A 21,095-nucleotide genomic window follows, 5' to 3' on the forward strand; every position below is an offset into this window, starting at 1 on the left:
TACAGGTTGCAGGGCAAGTGCCAGAACAGCCTGCTACCCATTCTGTTGGTGCTCCTGCGGCGGCAGCGGCAGGCCAAGTAGGGTCTAGTTCAGCAGCTGCCAAGCCAGGCAGCGTGCATTCAACAACAGTCACAGCTGCGGCAGCCTTACTCGCAACGGCAACATCAAAGCCACAATCAACAACAGCAGCTCAAGCAGCAGGTGTAGCGGGGGAATTTTCATTGGTGCTGCTAGGGGGAGTTGTAGCTTATTGCCAAGAAGCGACCGATGCTGTTGGCTGTCTCCTTGAAGACTGCCGCACATTTGAAAAGAGCCTGAAGGCCAAGCTTAGGCAGCAGAAAAAAATACAAAGACAGCATGCAATACACAAGAAACTTGAGAAAACAGTCAGCACGCATATATTTCTTGACCACCTCTCGCTACTGTTGCTGCCGATGGTGCTGTCATGATGTTCACAGTTTCTTGCAGTTCTTGTTGACAGCCCACTCCGCCGCACTAGCTGCTTCAACAAGGTAGCCGTAGATGCCGTGCTATTGGATCAGTTATGCACTTGCCGCAATTTCGCAACTGCAGCCACCGCTGCTGGTTTTTGCTCGTCGCAGATGAGATCTAACTTTTTCGCATTGGCTCCCAAGTGTCTGCGGATGCTTCGCAATGGAGCCTCATTCTTGCACGCACAGGACTCAGTGCTGCACGGAAGGCGGCTCAATCTGCTGCAGTGGCAAGGCAGATCTGCTGCTGCTGCTCCAGATGCTGCGGGCAAAGCCGCAGAGGCCACAGTGTCAGCGAAGGCCCCCGCCCTTCACGAGTTGTGCTGCTACACCTCCGCGCAGAACTCCGGAAGCTGCAGCAGCAGCAGCAGCAGCACGAAAGTTCTGCGCATGCAGGGACTTGTCGGTGCGGAGTTTGCTGCTGATTGCGAAGAGATCATACCGCGAGCAAAGGAGGTCCTTGACAGATGGAAGCAGGCACAAAAGTTGCAGCAGCATCAGCAAAAGGAAGAAAAAGCCGAAGTGGAAACCCAGGAAGGCATCCACGAAGGGGAAGAGCAGTTTTATGCGCAGGTGAGTTCAGAGCTGAGGACTTGGAGTTCAGGTTTCAGAATGCAGAGTGCTGAGTCATATGCGTGGCTTGCATTTTCGTGGGACGTACCCGCAGGCGCTGCAAGATCTGCTGCAGCGAAGCGAGGCACTTGCGAGGGAAACAGATGCCAGAGACAGGCGACAGGCAGCAGCAGAATTTGGACTCTTCCCACCAGCACAAGACTGTGTGTCGAGAGTGCTTGAAGCGTCAGGCTTAACGCAGAAGATCTGGCTCTGTCGCTGCCTAGCTGTTCTACTCTAATGCAGTGTTTGAAATTCAGAATCAAGGCTGTCTCATCGCAGTTTATGCTCCTGCCACTACCACTGCGACATTGGTTGCGGCTGCTGCTGCCGTGTGCGAGCTACGGCTGCAGCTCTTTTTGCTTCTGCCTGCTTCCTCTTGATGCTGCTTCAGGTGTTCCACCCGGATTTATGCTGTGGCGCTGCATTGGGCTATCAGGACGTGCTGTCTTGTGGCAGTTGCTGCACAAGGAGAGTTTGGATTTGTTTGTAGTTAAATACCACTTCCTATCTCCTTCAGCAGTGGCAGATCTCGCCGCGCAGGCATTGCAGCAAAGGCAACGGCCGCGGCTTCAACTAAAGGAACAGCAGCAGCAGCAGCAGGAGCAACAAGGGCTGCTGCTTCTTCATCAGAGAGTTGCTTCTGCCTTGCAGCATCTGCAGCAATTCGCTGCAGAACCGCAGCAGCGGACTGTAATATTTGCAACTCATGCGGAGATGAAAGGTTTCCATCTGCTTGAGGTTGTACCCTATCTGGAATGTAGGTATACCTTGTGTTTGTCCTGCTGCTGCTGGAGCCGCTGCTGCTGAAGCTGCTGCTGCAAAGTCTTCTGCGGTTGATTTCTGGCGCAGTCTTTCTACCAGTGTTTGCAGTAGAAGTAGCTGTTGCAAGAGGCACCCTCTGGTTGCTGCATGAAAACAGACATGGCCAGGAATTGCCTCTGCGGCTACTGTTACATGCGCAGAACAGAGCGTTGTCACAGCTGGTGCGTCAACCCTTGTAAGTGGCGCTACCGCACCACAAGCTGCTGTTGCAGTGTTTGCTTGTGTCCCTGCTGCAGGTGTATGTTTGGAAGAAATGTTAGGCTCTGGCGTGTCTTACAGCAGCCCTGAAGGCTTGGTGTCAGCCCAGGCAGTGGTGCTGCAGTTGGCGTCTGCGATTGTTTCCCTGGGGCCCATTTGTTTCTTATTGCCTGTAAAACTTTCCAGGGTCTTCATACAGAAGGATGAAGTTTTCTTTGTTGCAGGACTGCCTCTATCCTTACTGCTGCAGCCTTTTGCTTCTGTTGCCCGTCCAGCTGCAAACGCGTTGCCTACAGCAGCGGTCAAGGGAAAAACGGCTACGCCAGCAGTAACGCATGCAGCAATTCCGGGAACAGAAAGCTCTTTCTCAGCGAGAAGTGCACAAGCAACACAGAGAACAGCAGAGAAGCCAGCAGCAATACCAGTAGAGCGCCTCACATCAGCAGCAGCACCACTAGCACAGGCAGGAGCGCACGTGCAGTGCAGCTTTATCTCCTCCCTACGGATCCCAACGGCAGCTGCGGATTTATGGGCAGAAGACTTTTGCTGCTGTCTTCCTCCCGAGTGTGTGGACAACTCCGATCAATTTTTTTGCTGCCCAGAGACTGTGGATAAAGCACATGCATGGATGCTGGGTTTACTGCTGTTGCGCATCATTGCTGGGGCCGACCGATTCCAGAAGAGAAGGCGATGGGGGGCAAAGAGCCAGCAGCAAATTTACACAGCAGTGTCGCAGGTTGGAGACACGAGAACTCAGGTGAGTTGTTCTTAGTGCGTGTGCTCGTCCTGTTGGATGCATGCGCTGCCGCATCGCGCGCCGAACGTTTTGTCCGCTGCTGCTTCAGAGAATCTGCGTAGGCGGGCAGGGTAGGCGCTACAGCTTTTGCGTCCACTTGTGCTTTCGCTGCTGTTTCAGGAATTTCTGCGTGACTGTCTGCAGAAAGACCCTTTGAAGAGGCCTCCCCTTAGCAGGCTGCTGGCATCTCATCCATATCTGCAGCATCAGCGCCAGTACCAGCATGAACACGAGCAGCAGCATGAGGTATCAGCGACGAGTAACGTCCTTTATCCCGGAGCGAGCAAAAGCATCTCACCGACAAAGCCCTGCAGTAATAACCAAAACAACAGCAATGGTAGCATGCCGGAAGCACCAACTCACGCAGCAAATGGTGCTGAGCTTATTTCCTCTGCTGCCGCGTCGTCTCACCCCCTGCCAGCTCCTGCAGTAGCCGCAGCAGCAGCTGCGGATCCTGCACTGGACCTTTCTTGCAGCAGAAGCTTTCGGAGAAGGCGGCAGAATTCTGCCCGCGGTGTCCCCGATGATTGCAGTGTCGCAACACCCAGCAAGCCAGAGACAGCAGCATCACCACCTGGAGTTGCAGGAGCAGCAAAAGGTGTGCATTCGGGAGCCCCCAGTCCTTCTCTACTGCCTCCCTTGCTGGGTTTACGCCTGCCCCAGCAGCTGCAGCAGCACCCTGCAGCAGCGACAGCAGCAGCAACAGCAGCAGCAACTCGTCTGGCAGACTGCTGTGATGCCCTGTTTGGCGATGTGGGACGTTTGGTACCGGCGCTGATTAGAGATAGAGAGAGAAGGAGACAGCGGGGTGAGGAAGGAGTTGCCTTTTACAGGCAGAACGACCCTTTAGCCATGTATTCTTTGCCTGCAGAGTCTGTGCCGCCTCCAAGTTCCCGCAGTCCCACTGCTGCCACAGTGGCTGCAGCGAATGCTGGATTGCAACAGCAGCAGCATGCTGGCTGCGAGGCGCAGTAGACTGGGGCAAGCACATAGTTGCCCGGCATGAACAGCAAGGCTGCTCTTCCTGCGGCTGGCGTAGCAGTCGCACAACTTGAAACAGTAGCGAAAACGGCCATTGCGGCATCCGTTCGGCTGCTGAGTCAGCAGCTGCTCATAGGGGTCATGTCCCTCAAATACCGATGACGAGACGTGCAGACGCGACAACCACGGCAGCGGTGACAGTTGCTGCGAAGCGCTTGGCCCATTGTTCGAAGGGAGATTTTCTCTGCATCTGGAAAGCCCGTGGGAAGCTAGCTTATCACTGTATCTGCACTTCTGTGTGTGCTTGTCTCGTCACTTCGAACTGTTCCTCTCCCCGCTAGCACGACGTGACTCCCATCCTCGTGTTTTTGATCTGAGTGGACCCCCCAGTGTGCGTCGTTTTTTTTTGTTTTCGTTGCGCACACTGCTTTCGTTCCGTCCTCTGCATGGTTTCACTTGACGTTCTGGCTTGTTTGCTCCCGTGTCACCTAGTTCCCCCATACCGCCATGAGGCATTGCTGTTGGTCTTTGCACTAGGCATCTTATCGCCTACGGTGTTTAAACACTCGGATTTAATCTCGGAAAGTTCGCAACTTACGATTAGGACGGGATTTTGGGCTTCAAGAATCTATGGTGTCTCAGATGTGCTCAGTATTAGAATGAGGTTCAGGGTTTTGGTGTCTAAACACTCGGATTTAACCTCGGAAAGTTTGCAACTTACAATTAGGACGGGATTTTGGGCTTCAAGAATCCATGGTGATTAGGATCTAGAGCTCAGTATTAGAATGAGTTGCGAAGTGCGAAGTTCAGTGGTGCAGTAGTCTGGGCCTTTGCTTGCTACTGACGGACGCCCTTTATAGTGAACCTTCATCCACAAAGCTGGCTGTTCATATATGCAAGCAAGACTGTAAAGCAAGCAGCTATGAACCAATCTGCATCAAAAAACGTCGCGTGTCAAATTCTGCGTCTAGGGTGACGGAACACGCATCGGTGTCCAGCCATTCCAAACGAAATGAACAGTCCACTGCGTGTACTGCGCAGAGAGGCACAACGCCAGACGGGCGTCACAAGCAATTCGGATTCGGCGACTGAACGGACGACGGACACAAATAGCTTCGCTGCAACAGCAACTGCTGCCAGTCCATTTAATAATCCTGGCAAACTGTCACCGCTGGGGTGAGCAGGTTGCTGGCACACCCTTGTAGGCCGCTGTGCCCGTGGTGAAAGAAGCGGGAAGTTGGTGAACGCAACAAACAACAAACTCCCGAACCGGCCTTAGCGGCATACGCGAGAGGAGCTGGAGATACAGCAGCACGCAAACAGGTACAACGTTCAAGCCACACCCAGCACCGAATGCAAATCAACAGCAGCTGCAACAACAGCATGACTCTAAAACGTCTCTGCGTGCTGCTCCCTTATTTGGTGTAGGCGAGCCGCAGTATGAATAATACCAGCAGCTGCACGAACAGCAACGCAAGGGGAAGAGTACTAGGCACAGCCAATAGAGGGGGGGGAAAGGCGTGCGGCGTATACAAGAGGAACTGAGCTTCCTTGTTTCTCATGGCTTTTACAAATGTAAGTACAACATGTATTTTTGTCTTCTATAGCGTATTTATTCAGTTGTGGTTGTGCTGTAGGAGAGGAGCAGCAGCAGCAGCAGCAGCAAGCCCCAGGAGGTGTCGCGACGCGTGGGAGCATTTGCCTCTTGCGCAATGATTTAAAGTTTTATTTTTCGTTTTTCATTTATTGCGTGCCTATTTACTTCACAGCCAGTCGCATCGCAACCGTACAGGGGTCCCCCAGAGGGAACGAGAGCTGCAAAGACACTGGGGCTGAGGACGGATTTTCGTTCAGCAGTAGGACCACCTGTAGCACTGGAACCAACGACGACACTGCAGTATGCAGAAACAGAAGTAACAGCAGCGACTACAACGGGAACAGCAGCAGTACTACTTCCTCCGCAGCCACGCAGCAGCAAGAGCTGCTGCAACAACAGCAGTTACAGCGCGAAGGACGCTTTGAGCTTCCTGGCGCTTTTTGCGCGTGAAGTTTTGGGTGGATCTCGACACCAGTAACGCCGCCATCAGCGACAGAAGGTATAGCGGTAGCAGTAGTAGCAGCATTGCGAGATACCGCAACAGCAAGACGTAGAGATCAACTCGCGGCCATTGCGACAAATGAAATGAAGTCCTAGTGATTGTTAGTGTCTATGAAAGCAAATCAGGCAGAAAAAACAGCGGGAACAACAGTAAGAGCCCCATCAAGGGAATACGAGGCAGTAGCACGAGCAGCAGGAACCGCAGCATTGAGGTCTCGTTCATCAGCGTTGCCGCCCGAACTGCCAAATCCAGAAACAGGAGCGGCAACCTCCCCACCACCATATTGAAGGTCACTGCCATTAAAAGCGGCGGCACAGAATCGAGAATAGCAACATCAGCGGTAGCAGGATGGCGGAAAAGCGTCGTCTGCAGCAGGAAGTGGAACGCACGCTGCGACGCGTGGAGGAGGGCTGTGAGTTATTTATGGATTTATATGTGAAATTCAAGCAGCAGCAAACAGCGAAGATTGAGGGGGAGCTGAAGAAGGAAATTAAAAAGCTGCAGCGCTTAAGAGAGTCCATAAAGGCGTGGCAGACTAATGTCGATGTAAGGGACAAGGGGCCTCTGGAAGACAGCCGAAAAAAGATTGAAAAATGCATGGAGACCTTCAGACAATGCGAGAAGGAAATAAAGACGAAGGCCTTTAGCAAAGAGGGACTGGCAGCGAAGACGCGAGATGGAGAGGACCGACATAGAGAGGCGCTGCAGTTGCTGCAGCAGCAGCTGCAAAGGGAAGCCGCACTACTTGAGGCGGAAATGGATGGTCTAGACAGCAAGAAGGGGAAAAGGGACAGAGAAAGAGACAGAGAGAAAAAGCGAATCAGCCTGCTGCTTCAGAAGCACAAGCAGCACATCACAAAACTTACCGAGGCGCTACGTCTGGCCGACAGCAGTAGACTCTCCCCATCAGCAGCAGCAGCAATAGCAGTGGCTCTTCAAGACTTTCTCAGCAGCAATGGAGATCCCGCCTTTGTCTTTGACTCCTCCGTCTACGATTGCATTGCAGCGGAGCACAGCGACTCTGCAGAAGGCTCAGAAACTGAAGCTGCGGACAACAATTCGGATGCCACGCTGTGTAAAGCACACACAGCCGCGGTTGTTGCTGCTGCCGACCTGGTTGCCCCTGCTACCGTTGTGCTTGCTGCTGCTGAACCGCTTGCTTTTTGCACTGCCGGTTATGCTGGTGGTGCATGTGCAGCTGGTACATGTGCTGCTGTGGTCATTACTTCTGTTGCTGCTGTCCAGTGCGTCTTTTCCTGTTCCCTCTGTTGCTTCTGTTCCAGCTGCGGTGTCTGCTTGTGCTTCCGCTGAAGCCGTTTTTTCGGTTTAAGGGCGTAGCGCTTTGAGCCCTTAGACGATATTGCTGTTGCTCGCGTTGCTGCTTTAACTTCTGCTGTAATGTGATTGAGTGCTCAAGCTATGCTTCTGTGTCTCTGTTTGCATGACTGTTGCTGGCAGTTCGGGCGCATATGTTTCGCATTTGTGGATCTTTGCCGTTGCAGCTTTTGTCGCTGCAATCGCATCATTTTTCGACTCCCGCAGTTTTTAGGTGTGAACCCGTCGACTCTATTGGTGCTCTTTTTACGTGCGCAGCGGTAGACACACCTGCGAGTTCATCTGTTGAAGCTGCAAGCAGCAGTTCTACCCGGGGAAACCGCACAACGAATAGTAACAAGCCGACGGACAGCAGCACGAGCAGCAACCGCAGGGCGCTGAGCGTTTCAGAGGAGCCCGAAGGTACCATGAAGAGAACCAGCAGACGCAGCAGCAGTCCCAGCAATAGTTCCAGCAGCAACAGCAGCAAAGGCAGGCAGCAGCAGCAAACTCAGCAGGGCAAAGGAGCTGCGGCAGCAACCGAAGGGGCGGCACCCTCTCCGTCTTGCTGGTCGTCGCTGCCACAGCAACAGGGATCACAGCAGAGCTCTCCCTCTGCATCATCTCTAGCCGAGCAGCGTGCTGCGTCACCGGCTACAGCAGCTAACAACCGCAGCAATAGTAGTAGTGGCAGCAGCAGCAGCAGCAGCAGCAGCAGCAGCAAGGCGAGTGAAGCGGGCAGCGTATGGAAAACAGGTAGGCTGCATGCAGCTACAGCAGAGCAGCAGCGAACGCAGCAGCTACAAGGCCTTGCCTCCCCAGCTACGGGGGATAAGCAGCAGCAGCAGAGGAGCGGCGTTGGAGGAGGTGCAACTGGAGTAACTGTAGCTCCCTGGAAGGGAAAAGCAGCAGCAGCAGCAGCCGCTGGTGCTGCTGCATCACCTTCAGCGCAAGCGACAACATGTGTTGCGGGAACAACAGGGTCAGGTTCCTCCTTGAAGGGACAGGGCAAGCAACAACAGCAACAGCAGCAACAGCAGCAGCAGAGGGCAGCTGCGGAGAGCAGCAGCTCGACCGCGAATCATGGAAACGCAGCAGCAACAGGAGCAGCTCTAGCAGAGCCGCAGGGGTTTGCGTCCGCTGGATTGAGCGCGGCAGTTGCCCCGCAGCCGCCAACGAATAGTAGCGCCTCTGACCGTATGTTGGCACGCACTTTATGTAATTTGTGGACGCGCCTCGCCAACTCTGACCTTGTCGAGCTTGTGCCATTGATTTTATCCTTAGGGCATCTTGAATCGGTGTATCTATTTGCCGCTCTCATTTGTGTGTTGCTATCCGTTCATATGTAGTCCGTCATCTGCCGCTGTACTTTGCTGCAGTGAGTGTTGTTGCTGCTGCCGTTGCTGCTTCCTGCTACTCTCGCCCGCTTCCCCAAGACACAGACTTCTCTTCATCGCCGTCTCCTGCGTCTCCTTTCTTTTGGCCCCCTTGGGTCCCTAAAGGAGAAACAATGCCCCCTTGCATTTATCTCAGAGCTCCCTGGGGGCCTCCAGGCGGACCTCTGGGGGCACCGACAGGGGCAGCCCAAGTCGGGAAACCGCCAGATTGCTTCCCCAAAGGGCGTTTGGCAGCTGCAGATGAACGAAGTTTCTTTCGTGGTTTGGAGACAGATGCTCTGTTCTTTGCCTTTTATTTTCAACGGGTAACGAGTTGACGTGGTTAGATCAACTGCTGTGATTCTTTTGCTCTTTTCTTTTGCCCGCTTAAAGCGCTCAAGTGAGCGCGTCTCGGTTATGTTCCTTTTGTTCCGTTTTATTGCTGATTCTGCGTCGGCTGCATCTGTCGCTTTATACCTCCTCTCGTTTATGCCCCATTTTGTCTGCCGTTCACCTCCCATTTTCCCATCCGCTTCCGTATGACTACGCCTTAGCTCTTCTGCTACATTAGCTGTATCTTCGCCCTGCATTTATCCGTCTGTGCTTTTATTCCGCCGTATCTCTGTGCTTGCAGTAGCCCGCATGCCGATGATTTCGTCTGCCGCAGCGAATGGTTCACGAGCAAACAATTTAACCAGCAAGCCAGCATACGAAGCTAGTTATTTGCTCATGCCATTTGTTTTGACTGCGTTCACCAGGGCACAGTGCAGCAGTTGCACGCTGCGCGTGAACTTAAAGCTCTGTCGTGGCGCTACCACAAGAAGTACCAAACTTGGTTCCAGAGACTGGAGGAGCCGAGGGTGTCCACAGATAAATACGAACAAGGGGCCTATGTGTACTTCGATTATGATAATGGTTAGCGCAAAACATGTCGATGTTTGTAGTGATCGCCTGCTCCCCTTTACTCTTTGTGGTTTTGGTATTTTTGGTCTGTTCTCGGTGTGATGCTAGTGCTAGAACCCGTGGTTACAGTACTACTTTTCCATGTGATTTCCATGGCGTCGCTGTGAACGTCAATTTGACGCTGCACGTACTTGATCCATGGTATAACCCCCGCTTTTGCCAGTGCTAATGGCGGTGTGGAATGTGTTTCTGCCAGTGCAGTTTTAGCACACGGCTTTACGTTTTGCGTTGCTGGCGTTCTTATGCAGGTTGGTGCTCGCGCATAAAGCACGATTTTACGTTTGAGTATATTTACCTTGAAGACGAACTCCAAGAATAGGACGCAAAAAAGGAAGCTGACCTCAAAGGAGGTAGCTGCTGAAATTGTTATTGCGGCTACTTGAGCTGCTGCTTTTGTACTAGAAGCCGCTGCATTGACTGCTACTGCTGCAGCAACAAGCTTCTGTAAACGTCGACTGAGGCGCAGCCTGCTCTACTCCAGCAGATCGCTGCAGATGCTGATGTAGCCTGCTAGTGCTGGTGCTTGCCAGCTCGACGACAGCTTGCGGCCTGAAATTGGGTTTGTAACTTTCAGCCATGTGCAGCAAGTTGGTAGCCACCGAGCTCGCTGGAGAGCAGGCTACCCTGTGGCTGTCTGGTTTCTTTTTGATGCCTTTTGCATGCAGCGACTGCACGCATGTATGCGGAGCAACTGTCGAGGAGACAAGGGGCTCAGTGGTGTCAGCACCCTTCAATCTCTTCCTTTTTCTCAAAAAGCATAGTGGCAGCTGCCTGCTGCCGATGAATGTGGGAGGTTGCCTCCACTTAACTTAGTTAACGCCACGCTAGCTAGCTAAGCAAGCGGCCATCCACCTGAACAACGAGCGAGCGAGCTGTGTAGTAAACTGGATTACGGTGGACTTATTGAGCTTCTAAGCATCGGGAAACTGCTCGTCCAACAAGTCAGAGACGCTGAGTGCCCTGAGCATCTCTGGCTTTGTGGACATGCTACTTCCAGATGGAGTAGCGCCATACTGGGGCGCCCACTGCGTGCGCTCCACTTTACACTCTGGCTGCCAGCCAATACATTCGAGTGACGAACAACAAGCCTTCCTGCGAAGTTAGGCGCCTCTGGTAAGGTACCTAGCAAGCTATCAAAGACAGTGACATTCCGCAGGTCCGACGGAGGCCAGAGACGAAATGTCATCCGCTCTCCCGACTCATGGGAGAACGCTGCACTGGCTGCAGTAACTGCTGCCCGGGTTCACGCAATTTTCCAGTTTTTCTTTGTGACAACCCGTACTTTGGGTTTGATGGAGCTCGCTGCTACTTTTTCTGCCCGCACTGGTACATTTCCGTCTGCGGTGTCTTGGAGCTCCCGCTTGATGGCAAAGGCATCGTCGGACAAATCGTAAATGTGGGGAAATCGCGAGAAATTAAATGTCCAGTCCAAGCGCGTATTGGTTATGAAGAATCCAGGATAAGGAGGCAGGGGCGCGGATAACTCTGTAGGTAACCGAACAACATAGTCGAATTAACCACGAGGAATGAGCAGGAAAGAGGAGAAGATAGATTTGCCCGTCAGAAAAACACGGATGTGCAGACCACCGATTTCTTTGCAAGCGCTTCCAGAGACATGAAGGCGGATGCAAATTGGCAACAGCACGCGAAAACAAATACCGAGGCCACGAAAAGGTAGATACACTGGAAAAGAAAATAAAAACTTTCAAGAGGATGGAACGAGATGCGAGTCTCTCGAATGGAGCACAAACATTTGAATGCAAAAAAAAAATGGAAGCGGAGACAAGCCACCGTTCTCGTCAATACCTAAGTGCATCCCGCTCAGCTTGCTCGAGAGTCTGTCGCAACACTACCAGTGGACCGAAATGTACCGCTAGCAGCAAAAACAACAGCGGCCTCAAACAACAAAATCAGTAAAAGCGGCGACCACTATACTGCACTAGAAGCGCCGCCACGACAGCCACTGTTGTCATGTGATAAATCACATCAGCAGCAGCATCACGTCTCACCCTGTACTGGAACAACGATTGGTGGGAGTTCCTGGTGCTGCAGTAGATCAGGTTTGTCAGCGTCAGTGGGCAGCGGAGGAACAACAACTAATAGGCGGCCGCAGTCAAATCGACTTTCTGCTCGTTCCCAAGCAGCAGGCCTAAGGCAGCGTAGACACGTTTGGGTATGTTGTTGAGATTACGGATCTCTGTATCTCTGTATTGGTCAATATGACTGTCTTCCCGTGTCCCTATAACTGCGATTCTTTCTTCCCCTTAATTTGTTTGCTGTTTCCTCCTCCATGTGTTAATCAGTGTCTCTCCAGCTTCTCTAGTCTACACTTCTTCCGGCATTATGCCTCTGAACTCCTATCTGCCGCCTTCTGCTATCCCTTGTTCCTCCCGTCTGGCTCTCCTTTTGCCGTTGACTGCTTTCCTCATCGTTGTCGACTTATTTATACGTGTTTCTCCCTAGTATATGTCTGCCTATTTGTAGGTCTGCACACTTGGCTCTGTGTCGTGCATTGTATCAATTCGCTTCTCTTGCTTCTGCGTGCATTTTAGTATTTATGTTGGTGTCAGTCTTTGTCCCTTCTCCTGTTGGTTAAGCCGAGTCCTTCTCTATCTATGAACTGTTAGCCCTTGTATTCCAACTTCTTTCCCCTGTTCCATCCAAACCCCGTTAGCTTCATTCTCTTGATTTCGTGTCCGTCCTACCACGTGAGCCTAACAGCTCTTTGGTATCTTTGGTACTCCAGCCCTCTTCCCTGTCTGAACCTCGTCTTCTGCAAAAAACGAAACACGAAAGCCAAAAGCAAGTCACATGTGTTTCCATGCTTTCTCTGTTTCATAGTGCTTTATGGCGGACAGGCAGTATCGCGTGCAGCAACAGGGCTTTTTGCCTGATCCCACTAACCAGCACGCCGGCTGAAAAAACAGGCAAGCAGAGAAAAGTAGAGAAGATGATTGGCAAGCAATGGAGGACGCAAGAAACAAATTAATTCATTTAACAGAACAGGCAGACTACAAAAGCACTGGAAAATGAGGTAGGCGCGACGGCGCACAGTGAAACAGACACTAGACGAACGAGGATACCTAAGCAGAGACGGTAAGACAGATGGAGAGATAAAACATTGGCCAAAGGCACAAAATAACAAGTAGACAGCCATTCAGAGGCAGACTAGGAGAAACAGAGCATGGCAATCGAGAGGCGCGAATGTAACCGTAGGAAAAGCGACACCGGCAAAGAGAAAAGGCACATGTAGAAAGAAAACATAAAAAACAAGAAAAACAGCAAGAATAAAGGGACTTGACAATTGGGAAAGACTCTGGAGATAGATGCAGAAGCATAGGAAAGTAAGCAGAAGGGGAACAGAAGATGAGGCAATAGCAGGAGGATAACAGGGACCGGAGCCACAGAAAATGTAGCGAAGAGGAGCGCGAAGAGGAGCGACAGAAAGTGCGAATACGGAGAAGACCAATAAAGACACAGGTGGTGAAGGGCTTACGAACGTCTCTGCCTCCCATTTAAGCACGCGGCTGCTCTTCGGTGCATTGATAATAAGAGAAGGCAGCAAAGGAGGAGGGTAGCGGGGCTGTAGGCGGTTTGTAATTCTCTCTTCAGCGGCAGACACGGTCTCTTCTGGCCAGTGCCACGCGTTCACGGTGTGTGTACGACTCAGGTCGCTTAAAACAGATGAGGACGCTCGAGGTGGGTCAAAACCTAAAATGAAACAATACATATCTGTTGAAAGGCTCTAAAGCCTGTACACCTACCACTCAATCCCCTTTACATATAAAGATACACACATATACGTGCAAACATATATCTGACACATGTAGATGCATTGGTGTGGAAACTTGACTGAGCTGAGTACATACACATAAGCGTGCATGCGCGTGCAAACAGCTCCTAACACCGGTATATTCCTATGTAAACCGATACATACGCACATTTATTTGTGCAAGTATGCAAAGTATGTACGGGCGTTTGTATGTACACGTCTGCGTATGTGTGCAAAGCCCCAGCAGTCGCTATTATTTTATTGGAGGGGTGTACATGCATATGTTTACACCTACGTCTGCATAAGTGTACATGTTGATTCACTGTGCAGGGGCTACCTGAATCCGTCTCTGCTTCCCTTTGCCTCCCTATCCAGGCTAGCTGCACTTTAATATCAGCTGCGGCTACACCCGGCAGCCAAACTTCCAGCAGCAAGCCACCACCATGGGGCTCCTCTACCTCTTCCTGTTCGTGCGGCGTCTCAGCCTGCGGCTGTTGTTGCTCCTTCTGCTGCGCGGCTAGCGTCGCGTCTTCTGGGAAGCTCACTGGAAGTGAGTGCTGCACACTAAAGGGTACCGGTCGGTTCACCGGTTTAGCCTCTGCTGTTGTCAATGCTTCCCTTGCCGTTTTTGCTTCCTCTGCTTCCGCCTCTGCCATTGCAATCGCTGCACCTCTGTAGTAAGCCTCATGGCCGACGCGCTGCAAATGTAAATCAAAGTCATAGAAATAACTCAGGGCACCGAGAAGGCCTCCCGGCTGCTGCTGTCGTTGTTGCTGCTGTTGCTGATGTTGTTCCTCAAGCTGCTGCAGCTGCTGCTGTGTCAAGGTGGGCTTGAGCCAGTGGTAAATGTTAAGTCGGCCGAAATCACGAATGTCCTCTGGAACAGCAACACCGGTCCTCGACGCAGCAGCAAGGCGACTGCCATTCTTGCAGTATGGAAGCTGCAGTTGACCTGAGAGTGAAGGAATCCACGCAGTTCCTCCACCGGCTCCACCCGTTATAACAGTTTCTGCGATCTCTACTGTCGGCTTCGCCACCTTTAAAGGCACAGAAATACACGCAGCAGAAGCGGGACAACGGTATTTCTCTATTCGTGTCCTCGCGGTGGGCCGGAAGCTTTGCTTCAACAGGAAGCCGGACAAGCCTTGAGTGCTTACGAGAGTTCCGTGCCCCCAGAACTCTCCGTAAGACGATCCCCCTCTAGCAACCGCCAGCAGAAGGAGAGAGAAGATAAAGGTAGCCATGCAGCGTCGTGCCAAGGGGCCCCTGAGGGTGCCCTATTTAGAGAGGGTTGTCGGCCGTGGATGTGGGCCTCTCAGAATACCTTAATGTCCACCCACTGCTTTAATTCTCTACAAGCCTGCAAAACATTTATGCGCACGAGAGCGATGAAGTCCAGCTTGAGCAGGACTGGGCGAATAGCGCCGTGGGGGGCATAAGGCAGCTGGGACGACGGGGCCATAGAGGTAGTGGCATGAAATGTTGGCGACTATACATCATGTCTACCGACTCATTGAAGAACGGTCATTCAAGGTGAAGAAGTCAAAGCGAATGAGGATAGGACAGAAGTATATCAAAGTAGCCTCAAGAGGCGAAGCCGAAGCTGCTGTCCGTGTAGTTTTGTCGCTCGCGTCGTAACTTCTCGTTTGTTGATAATAACACTCGTCAATAAGAGCCGGCAGCCAAGAAGGCAATAAAACACAAGCAAAGGGACACTTTTCACGAAATAAGTGCTCCCGAGGGGGCTCGAACCCCTGACCTTCGGTTCATAAGACCAACGCTCTAACCAGCTGAGCCACGGGAGCCTACTGCAGCGCCAGCACGTAGTGGCGGGTGAATGCAAGTGAAGAGCAATCAAGAAACAATCAGCTAATAGGTTACCCACATGAAGTGCAAACACAAGATGCAGACAGTGGGAACAGTTGGAGCTACGTTGATCAACATTTGAGATGAGTACAGGCTCGCGTAAGCATGACATATACTAGTTGACCTTCCTCAACCGAGGTTAAGGCAGAATTTTCTCTCGCCTAGTTGCAGAAGCTTCAAGACAAAATGAAAAGCTGTCTAGGTGGGGAGATAGGCACGTGGCATACCCACTTGCCTTTCATGCACTTCAATCACGAGATTCCTGAATCTTAGAGCAGAGTCTCCCGCCTTAGAGTAGCAGTCGAGAGGGAGTCGTGGCTCTCCAACCCGTCCGTGTTTTTTTACCTGGAAGGCACCATAGTCCTGCATAAAAGGCAAGGGACCAAGGTCCTTGGTGAGATGCGTGGCCTCCTAAGGAGCCGCCAAATCCTGCTACAGTCAGAATGTTCCGTCGGTGACTGAGCGGAGTGCTCCCAGGCGGCCAGACGGCACAAAACTTGGGTGTGCACGGGTGAGTTCTTTTGGTATAGTACGGCAGCCACAGTGCGTTCTGGACGTGTTCTACAGCTACGCCCACATAGTGGAACGCGGGTCTTCCGGGGCTTATCCACTTCGCACAAACTCATGCATTGCTGGATACTCACTGAAGAGCATAGTAGGTAATCTTTGCTAACGCCGTCGTGCTTAGAGAGGCCTGCAGACGTCACAACCGTGATTGAGACACCTGCACAACCACAACAGGGATTTATACAAGGTGCGAATTTGGCTGCAGGAGGCTCTGACAAATTCATCAGCTTTTCATTGGTGTTGCCTGTCTCATAGTGGTTCATGAAATAGCGTTACTTTTGACATCCAATGGGTTGTCTGTATAATATTTGTTGGCTTTCCCTGCAGCCAATACGCTTCTCGTGCGTAGACAGTAGAACCCTATCACTTGTCTCTCCGAAAGAGCAACATGAGCCTTCTGTGATTATCGTAGCGCTCTACTGTGCTGCAGTACTTTTTGATTGGGTACAGTCGCCTGCTGCCGACTATCTGGTACACTACTTTGCTTCAGGGTTACTAGGATCTGACTGCGCAGAAAATGCTCATTTTAGTATTTATTAAGTAGTGTAGGTCCAGCATGTGGACAGGTGACAGCTGAATGTGGATGGATGCAAAGTGGCTTTGCGTTACCCCCATATGACGGCATCCACCATGCTCCACAGGTTACGCGCCATCCCATCTTCCGAGGTCTTCTTACATTTGCGCAAGCAAGTGCGAGTAGCATGGGCAGTCGCACAAGCAGAACGAAACAAGCGCTGTCAGAGAACCAGAATCGATTTTCCCTCTCCCTACAACACATCCGAGTTGCTTTCCTACACGCACTGGACCCGGGAGACGCCCCTATGCGACGCACAGCAACAGGATGGGAGTAGACGGAGCAAGATTGGGACTCAGGAAGAAGTTTAGATCCTTTCTTCGCTAGATAGAAGACTGCCGCATGCATAGCTCCGCACTGATGGCGAGCTACTAAGCAAGAGGAAGTGAGATGGGCGTCGTGGCATTCGGCAAGGCCTCTTTCGCCTAAATCAGGTATAGCCTATGTGTACTGAGCAACGCTAAGCTAAGCATTTCACAATAGGAACAGCGCGTTTCTAAAAGCAAGAAGCGCCTTAAATTGTTGACACAGAAGTGCAGTTTGAGTTCTGCCCGGCAATAAGTACATTGGATTTGTAAGTATCCTGTCTTTGAAGTAACACCGCCATATAGTACTGGTGCAGAAGGAGCGCCCTACGCACTCACTCCGCTTAATCCTCAAAACCACTACCCACTGCTGAGTAGAACATCCGACGACCACTGCTGTGTTTGACGACTGCCCGCGGACGCTCATTGAGGTCAACTGCACCCCAGAGGAACATTTGCGCGCCCGCCATTTCTCCTTTAGCTTTAGTGCGCACGATGGAATGCACGAGATCCTTGAGGAAGGGGGAATGCTCCCGAGGGGGGTCGAACCCCTGACCTTCGGTTCATAAGACCAACGCTCTAACCAGCTGAGCCACGGGAGCCAGTGCTCCTGTATTGTCCTCCATCAAAAGAGCACAACTGGAATTATTTTACGAGTGCTAGACTATTATTGTCAGTTCCACTCTGAATTGTAGAGCTTATGTAGGTGGAACCGTAGAGAGGCACACAAAAATGTGCGTCTGTGCATAGCCACAAAATTAAAGTTTCCACACTAACAACTGTGTTTTACTCTCAAAATCTTTAATGTATGATACTGAAGACCGCTGCACCTTTCATATTTCTAGTTTTCTTAGTAGAGTGAGTAACTTATTAGGTGTATCACCTGTTGCATGAGCGATCAAAGCGACGAGCGTCGGTCATCAAAGTTTTAAAAATTCACGAAGTAAATCTCACAGGAGTCGTCGCCATTGTCCTGGGTAAGCGACCAGGTGCGTGCCCCATCCTGACGGATTCTTCGGCTAGCTCTACTTCGAAGCCTGATCCAACTAAAAGAATAGCCGTATATTACTTGAGTAGTCTAGGTATACTTGAGCTAGTTAAATTATAACGTGGCATTAGTTGACAACGAAATTTCTAGATTGCAATCTTTGAATCGTTCCGAAACTATTTCTGGGCACCATATTGGCACGAAAGTGCGCTAATTACACTTTTCTGGGCGCAAAAACCCTTAGTGTTTCTTAGTGTTGAGCATTTGGAAGTGCGCTGGCCATAAACCTGCGAGAGAGACGCGTGATAGGTGAACACGAACATACACCTCTACATGACGAGGCTGACGAGGGAGGGTCAGTTTGGCTCACCGCGTTTCTCGATTACAGGCGCTTCGAACATCGGATAGGGTCCGACGGAGCGCAGAAAGTGATTTTGCAGGTACTCGAGTTGCGTAAAACACATCAAATAGTGTTCTGAAGTAGTGTCATATAGGGCTTTCACCAAAGAGCCGACCTGACAAGCAGATCCTCCTCATGCCAGGCTTAGTAGTAAAATTCCGACTTATAGGTGGCCAGCGGACCAACTCGCAGTCCAAGCAAGAAGTAACGAAGCTGCCAGTTAATGGATGGATTGGCTTGATCTGTGTCCGTAACTCTGCTCCGACTACCATGATTGACTTGTACGAAGGCGCTTCAGGGGCCAGAAAAATGTGCAAGGCGATCAACCATCAAGTATCAAATTCCCGCACTAGCTGTCCCTCATTTTCCACTGCCTCCTGTTCGAGCTGACCTAGAAATGCTGTGGGGAAGAAAAAATACGCTCCGAGGCTTCGAGTAAAAGGTTGTGCTCTCCGGCCTCAATAGCACTCCGGCCGCCTCCCACGCCAACAAAAACACCTATTGCCAACGTTTTCTAGGTCAGAATGTTGATGCATATCTAGACGAAGCATGAATATTGTAGCTTAGATTTATTCAGATGCGTTTATGGGAAATCACGTGTGTGTTTGTGTGCCTATACGCCTGCTGGCAGGGTCAAGCTGCACTAAGACCCATGGCCACAGCACCAACTGGCCTCATGGAGTTGCACAGAATATTGTGTGGGAGAGTAGTGAGCGGGATAAATTCTCTTTTCAGCAAAGTGGTAATCTGTTGCTTCACTCCAGTGAAGACTTGCCAGTGCGTGACCTTGCTGCTAAAAGTTTACGTCGTAAAGTTTACGAATTATCGGTTCCCCTACCTGTAGGGTCTGCTATTGTCCAAAACCTAAGACTAGCAATCTCAGAAACCGCAGCCCCTCACCAAGGGATAATTTAGCACCCGACTCTTCGCTACGCCCCTCGAGGGGCAGAGTAGCGATCTCTGGTGTCAGCGCCATTGCCTTAAGCTGTAGGCCTCATTTAGTTCGACCAACAGCGTTCGAGGTGACACCACCTCCATGAAGGAAGCTACACGCACGCTTCCACGGGGACACGCTGTCCACTATAGTATTGATTTTCTGTCGACACTAGCACATAATACTGCTGAATCCCCCTAAGATGGCGAAAAGCCCACGAATGTGTTGGGCAAACCGGAGCACCTACCGCTGCAGCAATCACACTATGCTGTTGGAGGACAAAGATTGTTTTCTTCCCCTCGCTTCCCGAAGGGACTCTGCCCCAACAATGACAAAGACTATAAAGTGCGACATATAGCAAAAATATTGATGTATCGGTCAAATATGGGGACTCACCCTTCACACTAAAACATATCTATACGCAATTTAAGCCCTCAAGAAGCCGTGAATATTAACGGGCTACGAAAGAAGCCACATCCAAAAATCCTTGATACAGTAGGCCTGGTTAAGTTAGTTAATATGTATGAATTAGTGCAACATCTTTTGAAATTGTCCCTTCATGACGACCCACTGCCACAGCACCTCGCAGCAAGGGTCCACCGGCTGTATCGACATTCCGCAATCGAAGCCCTACGGGTAGGAAGTTGGGGAGCTGGACTACATATTCAGGTGCATCGGCAACTAAAATCAGTAAAAGAGATAAAGGAAAAAATACATTTCTTTTCAGCTAAACTATAGTGCGAGAAATATTCATTGCCCGCAGGGCGCTAAGGCTGCCGTTGCTGCTGGTCTGTGGAGCAGCAGCAGCAGCTGGTTATACTGCTGCTGCTGCTGCTGCTGCTGCTGCTGCTGGTACTGCTGCTGGTGCTGCTGCTGCTGCACATGCGTTTGTTATGATTCAGGGAATTCAGCATACCTCTTTTTGGTCAGTTTCTTCTCTTTATGATATTTTTCACTCTCGACATTGCCCGAGCAGTGCACCGGCGTAACGGCTGCTGCTGCTGAGGCGGCAACGTCCCCCTCCTGCTACAACTGCTTTGATTGCCCTCTACAGTTCCACTTCATTCTCGACCTTCGTGACTTCTACCTCAAGACGCTGTCACACATTAGCCCCAGGAGGGTAGCTAAACGCCGCAGCTGCGTGCGCAGGCTCCCTCCGGACGCTCAACTTGAAGTGGAAGCCGCTGCCGACAACAGCAGCACCAACAGTAATAATAGGAGCAGCATCCGCAGCCAAATAACCTCTAAAGCATATTCCTGAATGAATGAGGCCTTAAGCTTAGCGCTCTCAGGGATTCGCTGCTCTGCCCGAAGCTCAAGCCTGCTACCTTTCGAACCTGCTACCAAAAACTCCTAAGCAATATGTGGAGCCTAAACCGCATTACCGGAGCCTGATAGCCACATAAATCATGTGACAGTATCGGCGGACCTGCAACAAAGGGGGCCTTGAGCCTACAAATTGACAGCATCTGCAGGGGCAGCAACTACTCCCAACAGGGCAACGAGCGTCTTCCCGGGGGATAAGGACGGGAAAAGCAACAATCACTGGAAAACCTGATGCAGCTTTAGCAACAATAGACTGTGCGCCATTGTTTTCCTCACATCTATCACCCACAGAAGGCACCGGACAGCAGCGGCACGTCGGAGCTAGCTGTAGCAGCGGCAACAGAAACAACCGCAGCAGGAACAACAGGCACAACAACACTATAAGTTCTTGCAACAGTTCGCTAGCCACCATACTTGGAAGGTTCTTGGATAGCTGCCCAAGAGCGCTGCTAGGAGCAGCCGGCGCACCGACAAGTCGTCAGCAGCTGCGCCAGCAGCTGTGAAGGCATCACACGTATGGTTGTGGCTGGACGTTTATGCTTGCATGTTTGCGGGGGATTTATAGCTCGTGTCTGTGATGAGAAATGCGGCTTGCTCTCCTTGGCTTTTTATTTGCTACTTAAGTAAATAGAGCAATCCACGAGGAAAGGCAACGAGGGGGACGCAGCAACCGTATCGTGTCTCTCTCTCTACTGCCCCCATATTACA

General features: G+C 51.3%; 3 protein-coding genes across 3 annotated transcripts; 2 read left to right on the forward strand and 1 right to left on the reverse strand.

The window, feature by feature from the left end:
- Positions 1 to 602: 602 nt before the first annotated feature.
- ETH_00024350 (uncharacterized protein) lies at positions 603 to 3,897 on the forward strand (the record flags this gene model as incomplete). The annotated part of the gene is made up of 5 exons (XM_013375201.1): positions 603 to 1,064; positions 1,159 to 1,267; positions 1,498 to 1,863; positions 2,165 to 2,883; positions 3,043 to 3,897. 5 exons carry the CDS (start codon positions 603 to 605, stop codon positions 3,895 to 3,897), a joined length of 2,511 nt encoding a protein of 836 aa, XP_013230655.1.
- A 2,453-nt stretch (positions 3,898 to 6,350) lies between these two features.
- ETH_00024355 (NOT2/NOT3/NOT5 domain-containing protein, putative) lies at positions 6,351 to 9,974 on the forward strand (the record flags this gene model as incomplete). Its single annotated transcript, XM_013375202.1, has 5 exons — positions 6,351 to 7,077; positions 7,596 to 8,513; positions 8,696 to 9,018; positions 9,451 to 9,607; positions 9,904 to 9,974. The coding sequence occupies 5 exons, from the start codon at positions 6,351 to 6,353 to the stop codon at positions 9,972 to 9,974; spliced, it is 2,196 nt and encodes a 731-aa protein (XP_013230656.1).
- Positions 9,975 to 10,898: 924 nt separating this feature from the next.
- Positions 10,899 to 14,671, reverse strand: ETH_00024360 (uncharacterized protein; the record flags this gene model as incomplete). The annotated part of the gene is made up of 6 exons (XM_013375203.1): positions 10,899 to 11,140; positions 11,665 to 11,804; positions 12,361 to 12,428; positions 13,152 to 13,366; positions 13,765 to 14,464; positions 14,585 to 14,671. The coding sequence occupies 6 exons, from the start codon at positions 14,669 to 14,671 to the stop codon at positions 10,899 to 10,901; spliced, it is 1,452 nt and encodes a 483-aa protein (XP_013230657.1).
- Between the last annotated feature and the right edge of the window lie 6,424 nt (positions 14,672 to 21,095).

Source organism: Eimeria tenella, genomic scaffold (genome assembly GCF_000499545.2).
Source record: "Eimeria tenella Houghton genomic scaffold, Eth_scaff26, whole genome shotgun sequence".
Lineage (NCBI taxonomy): Eukaryota > Apicomplexa > Conoidasida > Eucoccidiorida > Eimeriidae > Eimeria > Eimeria tenella.